Source organism: Phasianus colchicus, chromosome 28 (genome assembly GCF_987193195.1).
Source record: "Phasianus colchicus chromosome 28, bPhaCol1.hap1.1, whole genome shotgun sequence".
NCBI lineage: Eukaryota > Metazoa > Chordata > Aves > Galliformes > Phasianidae > Phasianus > Phasianus colchicus.
In genome coordinates, this window is record NC_143463.1 from 2,769,552 (window position 1) to 2,782,407 (window position 12,856).

General features: G+C 45.9%; 1 protein-coding gene and 1 long non-coding RNA gene across 3 annotated transcripts in view; one reads left to right on the forward strand and one right to left on the reverse strand.

The window, feature by feature from the left end:
- The window catches only part of REXO1 (RNA exonuclease 1 homolog), a 33,258-nt gene that overhangs the window by 5,732 nt on the left and 14,670 nt on the right, over positions 1-12,856 (forward strand). For both annotated transcript variants that reach the window (XM_031604291.2, XM_090126279.1), the window contains exons 2-5: positions 4,417-6,197; positions 8,087-8,188; positions 10,499-10,700; positions 11,323-11,486. In XM_031604291.2, coding sequence (XP_031460151.2) covers positions 4,417-6,197; positions 8,087-8,188; positions 10,499-10,700; positions 11,323-11,486 — 2,249 coding nt within the window. The remainder of the gene's footprint in view (positions 1-4,416; positions 6,198-8,086; positions 8,189-10,498; positions 10,701-11,322; positions 11,487-12,856) is intronic.
- LOC116235854 (uncharacterized) lies at positions 9,081-12,792 on the reverse strand. The gene is made up of 2 exons (XR_004168424.2): positions 12,603-12,792; positions 9,081-9,789 (listed from the first exon to the last, which is right to left on the reverse strand). It is a non-coding gene; the product is annotated as an uncharacterized LOC116235854 (long non-coding RNA).

The following is a 12,856-nucleotide window of genomic DNA, read 5'->3' on the forward strand; positions in this document are numbered from 1 at the left end:
TTTTTTCCTTCGTCTTTGAAACTCAGCCATGCTGTGGTCTTTAAACTTCGAAGTCATCCTTTTTTCCATCCAGCTTGTACCAGCGAGGGGGGGATGCTTTCTGCTCCATCTTTTTCCTCAGAAACAGAACAAGTGTGTGCCCTGCAGGGATGAGCTCCTGTCCCTTCAGTGCCCCCCAGCCTGCTGTGCTGGCTGCACTGCATCCTGAGGTTCCCTGCATCTGGAGGAACCACACCGTGCTTTATCACTGTGAGGAACGGCTGCTCAGCCTTGTGTTTGCCTTGCTGATATCAGATTTTTTCTCATTTTTGCTCTTTTTTTTTTCTTCTGCTCAAGAAATGATGCTGTTGGTTCAGAATGGGCTTTGAAGCTCTGATACCTCAAAGGGAGTGAGACTGCAAGGGGCATGGGGAGCAGCATATAAACCTCAGTAATACCTCCAGCCATTGCCCTGCTGCTGTCCCTCCACCAGTACAAAGTTATCTGTGCTCTTATTTAATTTTAATAATTAAAGTTAGTAGTTACAGAGGGCTGTGGTTTCATTGAAGGAAAAGAAGTGTTTCCTTTAGCTCCTCTCCTTGCTCTCCTGGCCTGCTTATTATTTGAAATGTACTATTTGAAAAGTCTCAATGTGAATTATTTCCTAGTAGTTGGATATTAGTGTTAAAAGCTGGAATTTTGCTTTGGGTGCTCACCAGCAAGCCCCAAACTGCCATTGCTTTTGCACTGCTCAGTGCTGAAGAGCAGCAGTAGCTCAGCCCACTGGCAAAACCTTTTTGGGTCATTCTGTGCTGTCTTTTCCAAGGAGCTTCAGATGAAAAGCTTCAAATAATTTTCCAACAGTGATAATTTATTGCTAATCTCAAAGCTTGTCCATTTGCTAAGCACCAGCATGGTAAACACAGGCAAGCTGTTAACAAAGCTGTTCTGACAACACTGAAATAAAAAAGGCTTTTATTTTTACTCTCCCAATGAGGTGTCCCAGCAGCTTCCACCTTCCCCACCTCTGCTGAACACACCTTATGTTACCAGCATGGCGTGGTGGTGCTTGGACAGCCCTGCTGTCTGCAGTTTGACCACCAAACTCATCTGTTTTGAGATATGAACGGCAATAACTGCAAGTTCCTAATTGCTGTCTCCTTCCTCAGAGCTCCACCTCAGAGCTGAGGCCTCCTTTTCCAGAATCAGATCAGAACCAGGAAAACAACCCACCTTGGCTTTTTAGGAGAATCTTTTTTTTTTTTTTTAATGCTTCCAGGTGCTTTTTGCCAAAGCAGCTGATTGTAGCGTGGTTGGTTTGGGTGACTTTTAAAGCTGTCTTCTGGTTCAAGTGCTGTGTAAATTCTTAATAACTCGATTTTTGTAGTGTTGGTGTTAACTTCACCTTTTTGCCTCTCAGAGGGACCGTTCCCTTTTTCTGAGGTATGTTAATTTATTAAAATAGTTGGCATTTAAAAGAGTCTCCAATCACAGCTCAGCTTACAGCCCTGCGAGGAGGTGTCATCTCAGGGCTCTCAAAGGACAGCGTGGAGGCTCCTTTTTACATCCATCCAAAAAGAGGCATTTTGCTGGGTGATGCCCCTCGTTTTGCTTTAGGAAAACTACCACAGGCATCTGATACATCAGAACTTCGTTTTGACCACGTGGATCTTCATGTGGAGGTGGAAAGCAGTGAGTGCAGAAGCAGCTGATGGCTCTGTTGCTCTGTGCATCCAGGTTTAGGAAGGGGTGTATGTGTGTGCAGTGGTTGTCCCTGTGGCACAAGGTCCTCTCCTCCCCTGGGTTTCCAGCAGTGAAACCAAGCAACTGAAGAGGCAGCCTGATTTCAGGCAGCATATCTCATTTCTCCATATGCATAAAATTCCCTTCTGCACGTGTTTCCATTTTGTTATCTGCAGACACTTTGTGGCCAAAGGTGACAGTCCTGATGAGCAGTGTAGAGACCAGAACTGTGTCCTTACTAAAGACTTCTTCTGTGAGCATATCTCAAAGCCTGCTGGCATTCTCAGAGTTTGTGGTGTGTTCTTATGCTTCCACTGAAAGAAATGTGTGTAGATGAACAGAGCATCAGACAATTTCTATGGAAAACCTGATCCTGAGATATACCTGGGTACATAAGGAGAGCAATTGCAGCTAACTCCTTTAGGTGGCTGGTTTTGTTGGTGTGGGTTCTGTTTATTCTCCTTTATGTCCAGAGCTATTCTGCTGGCACGTTTCCTAATAGGACACCAGGGCCTGTGCTTGTCTTGTCTTGTAATTTCTCTGTGTTTTGATGTAGTTAATATAGTGTTTCTTGGGCAAAGTGTTTTTTTGGTGTTGTCTTGCTTTTTTTTGTGCAAGTCTTCAGATCTAGACCTCACCTTTGTTTGTAAGCCAACCAATACTGACCTCCAAACAGACTCCCAGGCCTTCAGTTGTCCCTCTAACAGCTCTTGTGCTAAATTTTAGGTCTCCCTCTTGAGTGAGGATAAAAGCTGACACCTCCAGTCTTCAGTACTGCTCTTCTTACCACTGATGTTTCACAAGGTGGAGAGAAATCAGGGCTGCTTTGTGCCTTGGCAGTGAAGCACGTGGCGATGGATGGAAATACAAACACAGCACCTTGCTCCTTTCTCCCACCTTCCTTGTCCTGAGTTCAGCTTGGGCTGGCAGTTGGAAGAAGTTGCTCAGAGCCCCCGCTCAATCAGGAGCTAATTGGTTTGCTAAAAACCTTTCAGACCCGAGAGGGTAAAAAAAAACCAAACTTTTTTTATGAAACAACTGCCTTTATTTTAACCCAGTGCCTACCATCCTGTTTGCTTGGAGGTTTGTTCTGCCACCTGCTACACAGATGTGGTTCTTACAGCCAAAGGGAGATGAGCGTTTGTGGTCACAGAATACAGAATCCTGGAATATCCTGAGTTGGAAGGGACCCATAAGGATCCTTAAGTTCAGCTGCTGATCCTTTTTGAAAGAAACCCTCTGTCTTACGAGAACTGTGGAACCAATTCTTGTCTCTTTTATCACTCTGCTTATTATTTAGTTCTTTTACAGTGTTGCTGCTGTCCTTCTAGCAAGGAAAAAAGTTTCTCTGAAGTAAAAGCATCCAAGTGCTACGATAAAGTGAGCACTGAAACCTGCTCCAAGTCAAAAGGCAGCAAATAACTTACCTGTGGCTTTTGATCACTTGCTGAATGGCCTCTTCTTCACTTTTTTTTTTTTCTTTTTAAAATATGCTTTGCTTTCATTATAAAGTATCAGATACTTCAGATAACTGCTTCTCCTTGTGATACAGAGCCTGTATTTACTTCTTAGAAACTCATCTGCATAAGCAGCTTGCACTGTATTCCTGAATCAAGTAGTAATTGGGAATTCCTATGAGCTTGTGTTAATGCCACTGTAATACCCCTCAGTAGCTGCTTGCTGATCACCTAATTGCTATGGAAATACGTGCCCTGGGTGCAGTGCTGGTCCCAGCTGTCAGCTTGGCTTTCTTGTGAGGCATGGGGCATGGAGTGAAGTCTGCTTTGTCACTAAGTTATCCAGGCTGCATGCCTTGGGGGGGGGTGGGAGCAAGGAGATGGTGGCAGAGGGGGAAAGGGAAGGGTGAGTGACAAGCAGTGAGTGAAGAGAGAAGTGCAGTTTGCTCTCTTTGTTCGTTGCACTAATGAAGCTATGCAGAGAGTTTCTGATCTGCTGGGTTCTGCTGCACTCCTTCAATAAACAAGTTTGCAAGAGCTGCCAGTGGAGGCTGGGTGCCTTCCCAGCAGCTTGCTCCATTCCTCAGTAGAAGAGAAGACAACAGGAGCATTGCAGCCATGTGGTGATTGCTTAGTATCTGTGTTCTGGTGTTCTGCTGCTTTTGAGCACTCCCACACATCACATGGGAGTGTGGAACATGTGTGTCTCAGGGGTGGTTCTTTGCAATTGAGTTCTGCTGTCACTTTTGTACCTGCAGCACTTTCTTATTAGCAGCGCTCGCTTTGTGGGTTCAACCTAAGGTTCGTTTTCCTCCTGCTGCTGTGGGAAATACTGAGCTTTCAGTGGGCTTTGGGCATTGGCATCAATAAATGAGAGCCTAATCCCTGGTTCTCGTGCTGGAATCCTCTGTCCTTTCTCGTGCGCTTCATTGAATTAAGCAGATAATTCTGTGCATGCCCAGCTCCTCTTAGTCCTAATGCAGTGATTATCCTTCAATGCCCCAAAGAATATTTCACTTACAGAGCTATTCCATAAGTAATAAAAGCACTTTGTTAACAGTTCTGTAGTCCTTAAGGCCCAGGAATACTTTGGAAAATCTAGTCTGGTCGTGTACCTGCTGCTGCCCAGAGAATGTCACTAGTGGCTTTTGGTACCATGTGTGTGCATTCTGTAGGGGTGAATCTAAAGAAAATGTTACCTAACCTACTGATAGTAAATGATGTTTTTCTTTTACAGAACGGGGCTATGATCCCTACAACCCTGAGCTGCCCAAGCCCTCGCTGGAGGCAGAGGATGGGGCCCTGGCTGATCTTACAGACATGACACCTGGCATTCTGGAGCTTGAACTGGTCAACAAAGCCATCGAGGCAGTCAAAAATGAAGTTGAGAGAGAGCAGAAAAAGTATGAGGAGCTGTTGGAAACAACAAAGGAGCTCAGGGCCTCTGATGCCTCCCTTATTTCAGAAACACCTGTGTCAGCTGCCGTGACACAAAGTGATTTGTTTACCTCCTTAGAATATAATCCAGGTAGCTACAACTTCAGTAATAACTCCGACTACAACCCTACTCCTTTTGCTGCTGCTGGCCAGTCAAGTAAATACACTTTGGATTCGTTGCGATCTAAAGGTAACTCACTGGAATACGTTCCCAAGGCTGTAGCCCAGACTAAAAAATACAGCAGCACTGTCACTAACAATAAATATGTCATCGATGACTCTAAGCCTTCTACTGACTTGGAGTATGACCCACTTTCAAATTACTCAGCCAGGCTTTTGAACAAAGCTACAACGAAGGAGCTGAAGGGGTCAAAAAGGGGAAGGGTCCCTAGTTATGAGGATTCCTATTCTCCTTTGCGAAAGAAGCTCTGCGAAGTACCTGATGAGTATGAAGTGTGTGCCAGGTTCTCCTCCTCTGAAGATGAGGCTGATGCAGAATACAAATCGACCTCTGTTAGCTCTCCATCAAAAGCTGGTTCAGAAAGTGAATCAGATGATGGATTGTCCAGCAAAGAGCGGAGCGCTGCGTCGGATGACTTCACTTCTCAGGGTAGCAAAGAAACTGCAGCAAAATATGGCACGGAGGACCTTCCTAGTTCACAGAAAATCCCTCCAAAAAATATAGTGGAGAAGAATGCCAAAGCAGCAAAATCATATTCTGGTAAGAATGACCAAGAAACTGAAAATAAAAACAAAGACTCAAAAGATAAAACAAAGAGGAAGAAATCAGATGTTAGTAAAACGCCTGGCCTCAGTGAGGTTAGTAAGAAAGAGAAAAGTAAAAATGCAGAAAAAGACAAAGTAGGCAAGAAAGAAGAAAAACTGAAAACAAAGAATGAAGAGAAAAACTGCAAAGACAAAAGTGTTAAAGTGAAAACCGATGGGAATTTAAAGAAAACTGATAAATACAAGTCAGAGAGAGTGGATGAGCAGAAGAAAGAAAAATCCAAGGGTTCCAGCAGTAGTTCAGGGAAAAGCAAGAGTGAGGATGTCACCAAGGGCTCCAGCATGGAGAAACTGGGTAGCAGTAAGAAAGAGTCTAAGCTAAAGACAGCTGATGTGAAGAATGGTAAGGAGACCTCTAGCAGTAAAAACAAAGACAAAGGGACCAAGAGCTCAGCAGTGGAGCAAAAGAAGGAAAAGGTCAATCTTGCAGGAAAGGGAGATCCAAAGAAGGGTCAAAAACAGCAGAGCCTGAGTCACGTTGACCTATTTGGAGATGAGAGTGGGGATGAGGACGACAAGGGCAAACCTGTGCCATCCATGTTACCTGACGTGAGCTCAGACTCGGATGGTGACAGCAGTGGTTCAGATTCTCAGAGTGAAAATAGGAAGGCAAAGAAAGCAAAGCGTTCTAAGTTGTCAAAGTCATCGTCATCTTCCTCAACATCTGATGACATTGATTATTCCATCCTGGAGAAGGACTTGGACTTTGAGACAGACCCCATGGAAGAGTGTCTCAGGATTTTCAATGAATCCACTGATGTGAAAACTGAAGACAAGGGGAGGCTGGGGAAGCAGGTAATGCCTGTTTGAGTTTGTTCTCTCAAATCTAAATGTGAAATGATACCGGTTTGGTTTAGTGGTGCTGTGTATTTCATGTTGCTGAAGAGCACTATGGAAGGAGACTGCATGTTGCATGAATCTTATCCCTGTTGCAGCTGTTTTGAAGAGCTTGCACCTGAGTTTAGCTGCTGGAGGAGAGCTCATCTTTTGAGCAAAATGCTGGGAGTTTTAAAGCCTTTTGCCAAACTCTCTGTTGCAATAACAGCAGTGATCCATTCTGATAGAGCTCTGCCTTGCTGACAACTAAGGGCCTTTCCAACCCTGATGTGTGGTGTCCTGGTGTAAGGCAGGTCTCTGTGTAATCTATTAAGCATAGCTTGATTTTGCTTGTTTAGGATCAGCTGTTTTCAATGTAATTCTCAGCTAGGAAAGGCAGCTTGATTTTTGGCTCTGTTGCCCAGTTTAAGTTCATTTCAGTGCTTTCCAAATAAGACTCAAAATGGGCCAAATTCAGAAAGCACCAACCCAGGTGCTCTGCCCTTGTGCTCTGCTGCAATCACAGGTGTGCAGTGGCAGAGCTTAGCTGCCCAAGTGTCCCACTGAACCTGGCCTTTGCACACCTGTTACCTTATATTCCTCAGATTAAAGTATAATTTTGCCCTGTTCTGGAAAGCACCACAGTGTAGAGGTTCTTTGAGAGAGCTGTTGGCAGCGACCTGCTTCCTTGCAGCTTTTCAGCAGGATGGCATTGCTCACTGGGAATTTGGGTTTGTTTAGGGGATAACTTTGTAGCTGGAGCCCCTGTGGCCTGAGCTCAGCTCTGGTTGGAGGGAAGGTTGATGTGAGCAGCGTGGTACTTTTCCACTTGGAAGGATAACTGAGAGAGAGTTTATTAGGGATGTAACGAACTGCATTAATGGGCTGAGCAAGTTCCTTCAGAGTGCTGCGATGCGGTGTGAAGTGCTCCTGCAGAGCACCCTGAGATGTGCACAGCTCTGCTGGAGTGGAGCTCATCCCAGCTCTGTCTCCAGCCTCAGACCTGAAAGCTGTCAGTCCTGGCTCTGCTCACAGCACTGCTGGGGGCTGCAGGCAGTGCTGAGTGCAGATCAGCTAGAAAAATCCTACAATCTCCTGAGATGGAAGGGATCTTTTAAAGGCCATCTAGTCCAATTTGCCTGCAGTGAGTGTGGACACCCATAGCTTCACTGGGTGCTCAGAGCCTGGTCCAGCCTGAGTCTTAGAAATAAACCTGTGTAAAGGAACAGCTAAGTTGAACACAAAGATTTAATGGTTTTTTTGCTTGTTATTTTTTGGGTTGGTTTTTTTTCTTCCCCTCTTTAGGAGCAGGTCTGAGATGTTAGTTTCAACTCCTCATGCAGGAGCTCTGGGTTTCTTGCCATTCAGAAATATCACCCAGGGATTGGTCCCTGCAGCCCTTCTGTGGGTAGGGCTGTAGGTGCAGGGATGTTTCCCTGTGTGTGCCATGGCAGTGCAGTGGTTTGGTGCTGGGCATGCATTCAGGACCTGCTCTGGAAGTGTGTCATACCAGCAGAAAATGAGTCAGCTCTTAGCAAGAAACCCAACCAAACAACCAAACATCCTGAGTTTTCAGCATGCCGTGAGAAGTGGGTGGCTGGAGGTGAAGGCATTCCCATCTCTGTGTCAGGTAGGGGCTGGACAGAACAGTGCTGAAGCTGTGTGCTATGCAGCCCTGGTCACCCCAGTGGGAGCAGTTGTGGCTTTGCTGGTGGCTCTGGGGGTCAGAGTGGGTCTCGTTTAACAGCTCACACGTGTTGTTTCCACCTGCAAGGACCCTCTGTTCACCCAAAAGGAGGTTTGTCTGATCTTCTGGCAAGGTATCCTTGCCTGTTCAGTTGTGGAAGCTTGTTCTTTTTGTCTTACAGCCATCGAAGGAAGAAGTAAATAAAGAAAAGACAGAAGAGAATTTAACCACCTTATTTCCCGGCCAAAAACGAAGGATCTCTCATCTTGTCAAACAAGGAAATGTAAGTGCAGCTCTCAGGAGACATCTAAAGTGACTATTTTCTGTCCTGGGACATCGGGGCATGGTGTGGTCCCGCGTTCAGGCAGCAGCATATGAACTGTTCACACTGGAATACTTTTACATCACTTTTTTTTTTTTCCTTCCCCTTTCTGATTTCCTAAAAATGTGGTCAGGCATCTGTTACAAACAACAGCCACACTCCAAGAAACAATGATAAAACCAAGGGTAAGCTGTGGAAGAGTGAGTGGACTCTGCACCTTGTTGCTGTGGGGATTGCCTGGTGTGCCCTGCTGCTGTAGGACAGCTTCTGTCAGTCACTTACATTAAGAACAAGGTCAGGCTGTGCTCTGTGGTACTTCTCCTTATTGTATGGAACTAAAAGACAGCTGGAGGAATCTTTGTAAGATGTAAAAAAACCTTTACTACTTTTATATATGCTCTGATTCAACGAAGATACCAACAGTATCTTGTTTGATATTGTTCTTCTGTGATTGTGGGAATACTTGAAATACGGAGGAGAATTAAAAAAGGAAAAAAAAAAGCAAGGAAGACACGCTGATCTTTTTATTTCTTTCTCACTGGGATTTTAATTCTGTTTTCTCTTAGGGTTTAATGTGTTTCCCTCCAGGTGCTGAGTGCAGATTAGTCAGTTTTATGTTCTAGCAGGAGAAGAGTGGCGGCTGAAGCACTGATTTGAGCTGGGAAGCCCAAATTAATTGTTCTTCCTTTCTGCTCTGCTTAGGAAAGGTTTCTTTGCTTTTAATAATTTGAAGCCCCGAGGTCAATACAATGCTGTTTATTTAACTACATATCTTCAGCCAGTTCATGTGTTTTGATAAGGCCCCTTTCTTCCAAAGTGAAGAGATAAGAGACCGAAACAAATGGGTTGGAAATTCATTAACTCAAATATTTATTGCAAATAGGTGCCTTTTAGACGTGTACAAATCCCGAAATACATTTTCTTAATGTGACAGCTGATCCCAAAATGCTTTCCAGAGCCCTGAGACCCAGCACAGCCATCGTGTGGGCAAACAGAGCCAGCCTGGTGTGCTCAGCACTGGGACGTGCCTGCCTGGGGCTGGCAGCTCTGTGCTGCTGCCAGGTGTGTTCAGGAGGTGCTGTTAGACCTGAACTGCTGCTTTTGCCTGCATGGTTACTCGTGCTTTGCCACGTCCCTCCAGGTCGAATATTTGCTCAGCCTTGCTCGTGATTTATAGCTCAAACACTGAGCAGGCTGAAGGGGAGGGAGCTGAGTTCTTAGCTGAGTTTCCGAGGGGGAATGGCGGGTCAAAGGAATTGAAGGTGAGGCAGCAAATGAGTGTCCTGTCCTGCTAGGAGGGCTGTAATTATCCTTTAATGGTTGGCTGTACTCAGTTTGGTTTCCAGAAGCCGCTGTCGGCTCAGAGGGCAGGAATGCAGGAGGTGCCAGCTCACCCCAGCTGGAGGTCTCCAAAGCTGTGTCACACATGGGGCTGTTTGGGCTGATTTCTCACATTTCCGTGGTTATTAAGTAATGTGGCAAAGTTTGTACTGCTTCTCTTGTTCTTCTGCTCCAAGAGAACTTCTCCACGCTGGTGTCATTTTTGGCACCTTTCCCACAACCTAAATTTGGACATAAAGATAATGCATATGTAACATGGTTGTGTCAGTAACGGCCGAAGCAATGCAATACTTCCACAAGCAGCAGGGGCAGTGCTCAGAACTGCTTTGTGTAGTTCTCTAATCCCATAAATACGTACGTGTGTGTGTGACTTGTAAGTCGTTTGTAGGAACCAGAGTGCTGAAACAAAGCTGCTGGGAGGTGGGGAGCTGCTGGGGAAGATGGTGCTGGTAATTTGGGATGGGAAGGACAGCAAAGGAGGAAAGGAATGAGCTGCAGCAATCCGCATCGTGTAGCAAAGGGGAAGGGGGAATAGTTTTCATTTTATTAGAAGCTGAAGCATGCAGTGGTGTTCAGGGGTGTGGGGCCAGATTTGTTTTCTAACACAAGATGTGGAGCTGGGTGTTGCTGAGCCCACTTCTGGGCTCCATCACTGGCGATGGACAGCAGGCACCCTGGCCATTAAACAAGCAATGTGAATACCAGCTCAGGGAAATCCCAGAGGGATGAGAAGTCTCACCAGAGGGCGAGTCATTGGTGCTGTGCTTTGTGGTGGGTGAGTGAGCTTTGCGTTCTGGAATACGGTTGGGATCTTCCCTCCAAAACCAGGATGTGCAAACATGGATGGGTCAGGGAAGAGAAACCTTTCTTGGGTGGATGAGAACCGAAGGGTGGAGATTGCTGGCTCTAGAAACCTTTTTGTCTGTGCAGGCAGAGGTCCCGAACAGACCCGTAGTCCGGCCGTACCGCCCGCCCACAGCACAGGAGGTGTGCTACCAGAGGATCCAGCTGGCCCAGCAGCAGGCAGCACAGCTGGCTGTGGCTGTCCAAAAGGCCTCCCTGTCTTTGCCAGGAGAAAAGAGGAGGATTGCTCACGTGCCAAATGTAGCCCTTACTGCAGCAGTCAAACAAAGTAAGCCGGCAGTGTTACTTGTCATCGCTATCTTGTCCTCTCTGCTGTTGAAAGGATGCTCACTGTGCTTAAATTTCTCTCAGGCTGAAAATGAGAAACTATCAGGAGGGCCACAATTGGAATCTTTGCTTATAGGCACTGATGGAAGGTCTTTCCCCTGAGGAGTGCCATCAGTTTCCAAAAAGCGGCAGGCTAAATGTACAGCTCTTTCCTGTTTATTCTTTGGAGACTGTTTGCTCTTCTTCCTCTTTGAGGAGGTGGCTGAGCAAGAGGGAAGTACTAATTTGTGCTCATCAGTATGTGTCCCACTGTGGTTGGAAGGGCTCAGAGCTGACCTGATGAGCAGGTGGTGCATTGTGGCTGGCAGGGTTAACTCTTTAAACTTGACTGACTCAATTACCTCAAAGCAACAACAGCAAAAAAAAAAACAACAGAAACAAGGCATGGTTCCTAGCAGAAGGCTCCTTCATCCTTGCCTGGAAGGTGGTAAAATTACTTAATTTTTAACCCTTGGGAGGCTTCTATTTGGAAAAAATGCAGTTTGTAGCACGGCAAGTCCGTTCTGACAGCTTGAAGCCCCGTGGTAGCTTTTCTCCTGAAGTGTGTTGTCTGTTCCTTGCAGGCCTGGTGAGTGGCAAGAAGGCTGCTGCTGGCAAGAGTGTCACACCTGCCAATGACTCCGAAGCTCCCACCCTTCCTCTGAAGGCTTGCACCTTAGCTGGGATGGCTTCCAAGACCACCAGCACCACTGTGCAGAAAAGGATAGCGCACGTTCCGTCCTTGCAGGTAAAAGAGATGTGATGCCTTGTTTTGCAGCTCCATTTTTGGTTATCCCTCATTGAGGGTGCTGTGGTGAACTGTTGCTGTTCCAAACTTAGCTCTCAGAGAAGTGGTGTTTTGATTAGGATGATTAAATGGGTTTCTTTCTTCCTGTGGTTTTCCTCGATAGCGTTGTATAAAAAATTAAACACTTGAGGAGCGTGGAAGGCTAGAAATACTTAAGTGCTATGCTGCTCTCTTTGAATATTGATCTCTCATTTTCAGTTTGAGTCTTTTGTTGGGCTGTCTGGCTGGGTCTGTAGCTGCTCGTGTCAGGGACTTGAGGTCTCTCCTGTGTGAATGGATTGGTGACCTTCCAGCCTTTGTGGGCCAGACTGAGGAAGGCATTTATGAATAACGTCCCGCAGCAACCTGTCTGGTTAAAATGTGATGATTTAAACTTCGTGCTGCAGTTTATATCTGGGAGAAAAGCATTTTTTCTCCCTCTTTTTTGATACCTGCCCAGCCTTTGTGTACTTTTGATAGCAATGTGTAACCCGAAGCTAAATAAAAGCTGAAAGCATAAAATGCTTGCCATTGTTAGAGAGGTGGTGTGAGAGGCTGAGAAAACATACACGTGTAACAAAAAGGACCAACCCCCCTTCAACAGGTTTGAACAAGACCCAGGAATAGAAAGAGATGGATCGGAGTGGAAGTCTCACGAGGAAAAGATGCTCTCTTCCCATTCAGGTCCCTCGTCCTCCTTGGGTCTGTGTTTGCTGCAGATGGGTTTGGTAATGGATGCCTCTTGGGTAGGATGGAGGAGAATCAACAAAGCAATTGGATGCTCTGGAGGTGCAGTTTCTTCTCCAAAGAAAGAGGCAGCTTGTGTGATTTGGGAGATGAATTGGTAGCAGTAGGTTGTAGCTCGGTGCAACAAGCAGTTTTTATGCATGAAGAACGTGTTGCTCAATTTGAAGGGGGAAAATCCTTACAGGAGCATGAGCAGCATTAGAAAGGAAACCAAAGCAGTGAGGTCACAGGAACCCCAGGGAAGCAGGGTGGCTTAGCTGGCTGCCTGAAGCGAGCCTCCTTCCCTCCCTCCTTACAGCTTCAGCACTTACAAGAAAGAACAAGTCTTACCTGGTGTCGTGTGTTCGTGCCTTCAGCTCAAATTGCAGTGCTTGGTGCTGTGCTAATCTCAACTCTCTTAATGTAAATGTCATCGTTTTCGTGGTCTGGGATGCTTGTCTATGCAAATGCAGTGCTGTGACTAATGTTGCTGGGGCTGTGCAGCTGGAGTTGTGTAACGAAACCTGGTTGATTTTTTTTTTTTTTTAAGCAGTTCAAATACTGAAAGGGCACAGAAGCTTCAAGCAGTGTTTTTAGGACCAGAA